Source organism: Triticum aestivum, chromosome 7A (assembly GCF_018294505.1).
Source record: "Triticum aestivum cultivar Chinese Spring chromosome 7A, IWGSC CS RefSeq v2.1, whole genome shotgun sequence".
NCBI classification, from domain to species: domain Eukaryota; kingdom Viridiplantae; phylum Streptophyta; class Magnoliopsida; order Poales; family Poaceae; genus Triticum; species Triticum aestivum.
Window position 1 is genome coordinate 108,983,438 of NC_057812.1, and position 7,720 is coordinate 108,991,157.

General features: G+C 42.2%; 1 protein-coding gene and 1 pseudogene across 2 annotated transcripts; one reads left to right on the forward strand and one right to left on the reverse strand.

Moving 5' to 3' along the window:
- Window positions 1-1,144: 1,144 nt before the first annotated feature.
- Window positions 1,145-4,622, forward strand: LOC123147872 (thiosulfate sulfurtransferase 18). Of its 2 annotated transcripts, none has more exons than XM_044567190.1 (5): window positions 1,145-1,315; window positions 1,425-1,780; window positions 2,035-2,108; window positions 2,201-2,277; window positions 4,350-4,622. In XM_044567190.1, exons 1-5 carry the CDS (start codon window positions 1,281-1,283, stop codon window positions 4,357-4,359), a joined length of 552 nt encoding a protein of 183 aa, XP_044423125.1. In that variant the 5' UTR covers window positions 1,145-1,280; the 3' UTR covers window positions 4,360-4,622. The 2 variants fall into 2 exon arrangements, with proteins under 2 accessions (XP_044423125.1, XP_044423124.1); XM_044567189.1 differs by having other exon boundaries at window positions 2,201-2,254.
- Window positions 4,623-6,189: 1,567 nt separating this feature from the next.
- LOC123153124 (uncharacterized) lies at window positions 6,190-7,202 on the reverse strand (annotated as a pseudogene).
- Between the last annotated feature and the right edge of the window lie 518 nt (window positions 7,203-7,720).

Sequence of the window (7,720 nt, forward strand, 5' to 3'; positions counted from 1 at the left end):
CTTTAAGTTCATGAAATCATAATAAATTATAGAGATAATTTGAATATACATTAGAGTTTTTACCTAGCGTGATTAGGAGGGGAATGAATACATTGGGATATTAACGAAAACCCACCTGTCAACATTTTAGATGGGTACATGGGTATGCGGGCATGGGTTATACGATCTCATACCCGTACCCTCTCTACCCGATGGGTATGATATTTTCCCATTTAAGTATCCATGGGTAATTTTTTGTCCCATACCCTTACCCTAATAGGGTTTTTACCCACAGGGTACGCGGGTAATGGGTACCCATTGCCATCCCTAAGAATGAGGCGACTTGGAATGGACTGGCAGCTTCGGCCGAGACGCTGTTTATCATCTCCTTCCTCTGATCCCCTCTCTCTTGAGATTCCTCCGTAATTCGAAGTTGTAGTCAGTGAATGAATGATGAATTGAGGGGAATAGTAGTGCGACCCGAACAGCAAAGCTTCGGCCTTTTTTGGCTTTGCTTTTTGTCGGTGTGATCCTTTGCGTGTATGTGTTGGTGTTGATTGTGTGCATCTAAGAAAATACAAAACACAATAAATAAACACGCATGATCTGTGAATAACTAAGATTAGTTAGTAAAAGGTGCCCTTTACATTTGTAAGAAAAAACACTCGTTCCAATTTCAGTGGAAATGGAACGTGGACGAAAGCCCTTCTGATCGCTTGTCTTGAAGCGCTAGCATGGCCCATACTCTACTCAGCTCTTCCTTTATCTTCTGGATAGATTTTTTTTTCTTTATTTTAAAAGGCATCATCCCATCCCGTCCCATCCCATCCCATCCATGAGTTAGGTCAGGCATTATTCTGGTTCTGGGAGGAGTATGTACGCAAGGCATGATATCATTCCTGATCCATTCGCTCGCATAGAAGGCATTGACGTGATTGATGATCATCCGTGGTCCGTCGATGGAGCAAGGGACGTGCGCTTTACACGTTGTGACGGGCGGCGAGCGCATGCAGACAAGCTTCGATTTGTTGGTGCCACTAGTGCCTGCCTTGCCTTTTTTTTCTGTTTTGCTAGTGTACATTGTACATGTCACACAATCAAGTGCGCGCACAATGTACTATGTGTCTACGTGCCAAACTCCTACTCGCTGGGAGTGGGTGAAGCAGTGATCGCGCGACCCGTCTATCAGCAAGCATAAAAGGTGCAGCTACTGAGCGGGTTCTCCAGAAGCAGCGCACACAAACACACACAAGAAACACCTGAGGGACTGTTCCAGCTCTGCTAGCAAGTGTTGGTGATCGATGGAACCTCCTCCCCACGAGAACGAGATGACCAGGTCCGTCGCCATTAGTTCATCCGACATGAATCGGTTCCTTCCTTGGCACCTTACCGTGAATTAACGTACTCGGTCTTTCGATTTGGTTTGACTGGATTTCGAACTGCAGGTCGGAGTCGGCACCGGCCACGGCGGTGAAGACGGTGGACGTGCAAACGGCGGCGACACCAGCCGTGGGGGTGACGCCGGTGGACGTGCAGACGGCGGCGACACCGGCCGTGGGGGTGACGACGGTGGACGTGCAGACGGTGACGCCACCGGCCGTGGGGGTGACGACGGTGGACGTGCAGACGGTGACGCCACCGGCCGTGGGGGTGACGACGGTGGACGTGCAGACGGCGGCGAGGGAGCTTCAGGAGCAGCAGGACGGCATGATGTACCTGGACGTGAGGACGGAGGAGGAGATGGGGAAGGGCCACATCGGCGGCTCCCTCAACGTCCCCTACTTCTTCGTCACACCACAAGGCATGCCATGCTTACCAATCTCCTCTCCTATTCATCCCTGACACTGACGCCATCATAGATTCGGCTCTATCCCATTCCTCCGCATCAATTAACCTCCGTCTACATGCAAACCACGCATGTATGTGGACGTTTAGCCGTCCACGTGCAGCTTCTCGCTAGCCGCTGAAGATGAATGGGTTACTTAATTATTTGCAAAAAAAGATGGATTAGTTTAATTATGTGAACTGATTTGGTGGGTGGTTGTCTGTCAGCAGGGACCCGGGAGAAGAACCCACGGTTCGTGGAGCAGGTCGCCTCGCTCTACACCACAGAGCAACACATACTTGTCGTACGTCCTTTTATACTAGCTATACGTACATTTTTTGTAAAATTTCCTTAGTTGTAATAGTACTACTAATCATCCATGGATGGATGGAGCAGGGGTGCCAGAGCGGCAAGAGGTCAGAGCTGGCATGCGTTGATCTCCTAGCAGCAGTAAGTGCAAGTAAAACGAAGAGGTAAATACACTAGGGGTGCCTCAACTTGTTCTGCACGGTCAGTTTAGTGCCTAAAGTTGTAAAATACACGAAATTGGTGCTTAAACTTGTCCGGCTGTGCAAATACGGTGCCACCTTCTGTATCTGGGCGTATGCTCTGCCCATGTGGTGTGACAACCCCACATATCAGTTGCAGAGAGCGGGGAACGTGCTGGGTGGCCTGTGCTTGAGATTGTTTTTGCAGGAAACTCCTCATATTTAATTTAATCACGTCGGAAAAACCTATGTCAGTATAAGCGTATGACAGACAAAAATTAAAGAAAACGTGTGAGTCCACGTCAAACTCTGTTGAATAGGCAATCATGAAGTCGAACTGTACATATTGCGTTGTTATGCAAAAGGTAATTCTTCTATAAAAATATAAAGGGGGCGCTTGCCTCTGTGATCTCGCCTTTTTTGTAACTTTGCAACACGGGCATATTGTGCCTGTTTTTTGAACTTCAAAGAAACGGATTTTTACAGTGCAAAAATTTCTGAATTTTTTTATATGTGCACATATAGAAGTGTAACATATTGTGTGAATTTTCATCAAAATCTGTGCTTGTATGTGAGAGATAAGAAAAAGACAAATACATGCAAAAATCAGCTCTCTTTTTCGCCGGATTTTTGTCTTTATTGCAGAGTATAATATAACATCATTTCAGACGAAATTTGACAGTTACTTATAGCACATGCATATGTTTTTGTCAAATAAATAAATAAATGGTAACTTTTAAGTGACAGTTTTTACCCTTTCAAAAAAAAGTGCTCAGTGGCCACGGTGCTCCAAAAATCCGTTGTGGTCGCTATGTACCTCTTCAAGCGATTTTGTTTCCATATGGCGCTCGTATAGGTCCACACAAGTTTTATTTTTACTTTTTCAAGTTCGTGGTTATAATTTTTTTACTATTTTAAAAAATAAATGTTCGAAAACAAGTACAAACTGCCATAAACTTAGAAGAAAGTTTTAGTGCATTTGAAAAATGTTCAACATGTTTTTGGAAAAGTTTTCACATGTATTAACAAATTATAAGTGTTTTTGAAAAATATTTGCCATGCATTAAAAATGACAATGTGTATTTTACAAAAGGCTCAACATGTTTTTAGAAAATGTTCAACGCTTATTAAAATTGTTTTGAATATCCTTATATTTCTACAAACATGGTTGACATGTTTGGATACATTGTAGAATTTAATATTATTAGAAAATAATTTTTTAATACATGTTGAATAGTTTACAAAATACAAAGTTGTCAAATTTTTAATAATTGGGTATTCTAGAAATAGAGTGAAGATACACAATAATTGTGTGTGCTTCTGGTGCAGAATGAAGATATATGAATTTACACAATAGTATTTAATATGGGTTCAACTATTTAAATCAAGATAAATTTCTGAAAAAGTTCATTTCACCTCTTCAAAATACACACAAAAAGAAAAAAAGATTTGAAAATACAAAGTAATTTAATATTGGTAATTATTGTATTTTTATATGGGAAAAATTGTGTGTCATGAAACTAAACATGAACTTGGAAAAAATAAAAAATAAACAGTGGTAATAAATAAAAAATAAATGATGGATAAACGCGTCAATCAGTCTACAATAGCTTTATTGCTAACATTCTTATGGAAAGCAAAGTTCAGCTGCATGGCTAGATTGTGCCGGTAGTTGACCAGGAGGTGCCTCGTTCGAAACTCCTTTGTGTTTTTTTTTCATTTTATTTCTATCTAGCATACCCTATACTTCAAGATTTTCCTGCATGATTAAATAAAATTCGAGTTTGGTTTCTGTAAAATAATTCCTCACGAGCGGGCACATGGGCCACTGCCGTACCAGCACGCCACGCGTACAGCACGTACGTTGGAATATGGATGAAGGCACCGTATTTGCACGACCGGACAAGTTTGAGCACCAGTTTCATGTATTTTACAACTTTAGGCATCAAACTGACCGCACAGGACAAGTTTAGCCACCTCCGATGTATTTAACTGACCGCACAGAAATAGTTCAGATACATCCATTTCAGCGTGTGTATGATGAGTGATATATGCAGGGGTTCATGAATGTGAAGAACGTGGGAGGCGGCTACGCTGCTTGGCTGCACAACGGACTCCCAGTGACAGTGGCAGTCCCCACGCCGCCACCAACACCTGAATCTGCTGCAGCAATCTGAAACAACTGGTAGTATTATCTGTAACATCTATCAACTCTGCAGCCACCAGTTCTGTGTGGTGCTCTCTGCCTGTGTATAATGCATCTATGAATGCAAGTCCAAGTGGATCGATGGATGGCTGTGATAATAAAACATATCAGTGTGCCTGCCACAGTAAGAGACTCATGCTAGACAGCGTCATGGCTCGTCTACTCCAATACTAGATGACCCGTTGCGCTCATGGCGCAAAAAGCGAGAGCGCGCCAAGTATTGAAAGCATACATACGTGACTGATTTAGAACCAACTTAATAGATACTTATATCTCATTACATGGTATACTTATATCTCATTACATGCTACCATGATGGACTAAAAGGAAGTAATGAGATCACCTGACAATAGCATACATTGGTCTTATAAAGCAAGCTACAGCGGCAAAGATGCATTGTATAGCTGCAATAGCATACATTGGTTTTATAAAGCAAGCTACAGTAGCAAAGATGCATTGCATGGCTGCCAACTGGGAAGACTGGGACATGGAAGCGATGGTATTATGTAGAATGAGCATTCAAACCATGCACAACATAACATTTAGATGCAGTCGATACATAGCGTTATAAGAGAGGCACAAGATCATTTTACAGTAGCTTATTTACATTGCTTTTATGAAGCAGGGTACATAGGTACAGATGCATCATATAGATGTTTCCATGGTAGATGACTCGTTGCATCCATTCCCAAGAAGCCTATTAGGACCGAGTAATGTACTTTGAGCCATATAATATTTTAGAATGAAACAGTAAGCACGATTCCAAACCTCATTTCTATAGCATAATAGGATGAGAGGTAAATAGCTTTTTAGATAGTCCTCGGATATTCTAAGATAATGTTTATGGACCATATATTACATGGCACGATATAAGCATGCATGGATCTAAAGAAGGTAGAGTAAGCACATCATCACATAGATCAAAGAAAAGATAAATGTACATAAGCACTAAGGCATCAACTACTTCTTTTGACTAAGACGGAACTTGCCCACTTATTTGCCTCTGAAAAAAGTACAGCATACAATCTCTCTTTGATCCGAAGACATTATGTCTTTTTCACGGTTTGTGCCGCAACAAAGTTGTTCATGATAATACATGCATAAGAAGTGAAAAACATTATTGATTTGCACAATGCCATGCAAAATGACTCTACTGCCCCTTGGCGAATTTGCAATTCTGTTCAAATCTTCTCCTCCATGGTTGACTGCTGGTCTTTTTTTTTGGCAAACTTTGGGCCCTGCCCTCCGAAGGAGGGGGCCTCCCTGCTTTCATTAAAACCAGAACCAAAAGGCTCCACCAAGATTACAATTTGAGTAACATCAGGGCCTCAAAGATAAAGAAAATTACAATCTTGCCCTCAAGATACATGTGCTGAGGGACAAAAACACACGTCAATAGTTGCCTCACGGACTGCCACCAGGACACAGAACACCAACCACGTGTCTGGCACCCTTGGTTCCATCAAACAGATCTTCGTCCCGTTCCCCTCCCCCTTACTCGTACTGAAGTGAAGTAAGAAAGCACCAGGAGGAGGCCGACGAGGGCACCTTGGGCTCCATCTTCGTGGGCGGCTCATGCTGCAGCTTGGCGGCAGAGCGGCTCCCACTGCAGCTTAACAGCTCGGAGGTGCAGCAGCTCCATCTGCATCTCGGCCGCCCAGTAGCTCCTGCTGCAGCTCGGAGCTGCGGAATCAGCAAATGGGGTCGCCGTTGCTCGTAGCGGCAAGCCAAATCCTTGCAGTTGCCACTGTCGCTCCCTGAAGCTGGTGACTTTCCACGGCAAGGGAGGCTCCAGCAAGACCACAACGGCCACCGTTCCCGCTCAGGTACACACTAACCTCCTTCGGTGTTTGATGAATCTGTAGAATTTTTTGTGAGGTCGTTAGCTCGATCTCCACCGATAGTTGTGACCGTCGCTGCTGCAAAATCCCAACTTAGTTCACCCCTGCACCTTAGCTTGTGGAAGCCATCATCAAGGACGGGTACCTAGGCCTGGATAATACCTAACTAATCTATGAGGAAAGAAAAAGAAATGAAAATCCAATACACATCATCATAAGCTTTAATTTATCAAGAAAAACACATTTATAGAATTTCTAATTAGCTCAATTTATAGTAGAAATAAAATAAATCACATGTTCAAATGAATGAAGAGGGCTCAAGACCTCGAACCAGGTGTGAAAACCCAGAGTCAGATAATTCTAACTGCACACCTATTTATAATTGTCCCAAAATAAGTGTCGCTGAGTACTAATTTTGACACTTATCTCATGCATTTGATGTTCCCTAAATCAAAGAAGAAATAACGTAGGAAGTACGTAAAGTCCAAGCTGGTCAAGTCTCCAGTGACAACCGCTATGTGGGAAGAATTAGACTCTGTTGCTAGTTAGTACGTACAAGACACAGTCTATTCATGCTAACAATATTTGCTATTATACTCTTAAATCACACTTAATGTTTCTATTTCCTAAATTAGAATAGTGACCTCTGTACAGCAGAAAACAAATGCGCGTGTACCTAGCTTAATTACCTCACAAAGCTATTAGCAAGGTAGTAGCAAAATCTTAAGCTCCTTTTGGTTCTTGCTCTGTTTCCACTTGAGCAATCCCTCCCTGCCTCTCAAATCTTCACCAATGCCTGCAAAAAGCATGCACATGGGACTGCATTAAGATAGCCAAATGAACAAATAGTCCGACCAAGTCATTCACTATAACCAACAATTGCCTTCCTAAAACATAACTTGAAATCCTCTAGATAGCCTCGTTTCAAAAGAGAAGCTGAACAACCATTGGATGGCAGAGACGCCAAAATAGCTCAAATGATGCAGCCATAGGCCAATTTCCAGGCATTATTATGTCGCATACTTGTACAGTTGTACTTTCCAAAGCACCAACAATGAAAGGTTAGAAAACCAATTTTGTCCTTCATCATGCAAGTACCGAGAAGACACTTCCTTGATGAGTGACCTTACTGAAGTACCGAAAAATCAAAACAAAATGTTAAAGTAGACACATGTAACTTTCAGATATTGGTGTCATTTAATATCAATACTGGAAGATGCTTATCAATAACTATATACAGTTCTTATTCCATTCACACATATTTCTTGCCTCCTGATCATGGTATTGTAAAGGGGACTAAAGAGACAGGTTCTAGGGGAAAAAGTAATAGAGCTATAGGAAATAAAGTAACTCATTTAGGTATGACCATGGACAAGGCAAA

Bases quoted from the DNA above. Each gene is read 5' to 3' on its own strand.
- LOC123147872 (XM_044567189.1), top strand. From the start codon at position 1,281: ATGGAACCTCCTCCCCACGAGAACGAGATGACCAG. The intron at 1,316-1,424 runs GTCCGTCGCCAT...TTCGAACTGCAG, and splicing joins CACGAGAACGAGATGACCAG to GTCGGAGTCGGCACCGGCCA. The intron at 1,781-2,034 runs GCATGCCATGCT...GTCTGTCAGCAG, and splicing joins CTTCTTCGTCACACCACAAG to GGACCCGGGAGAAGAACCCA.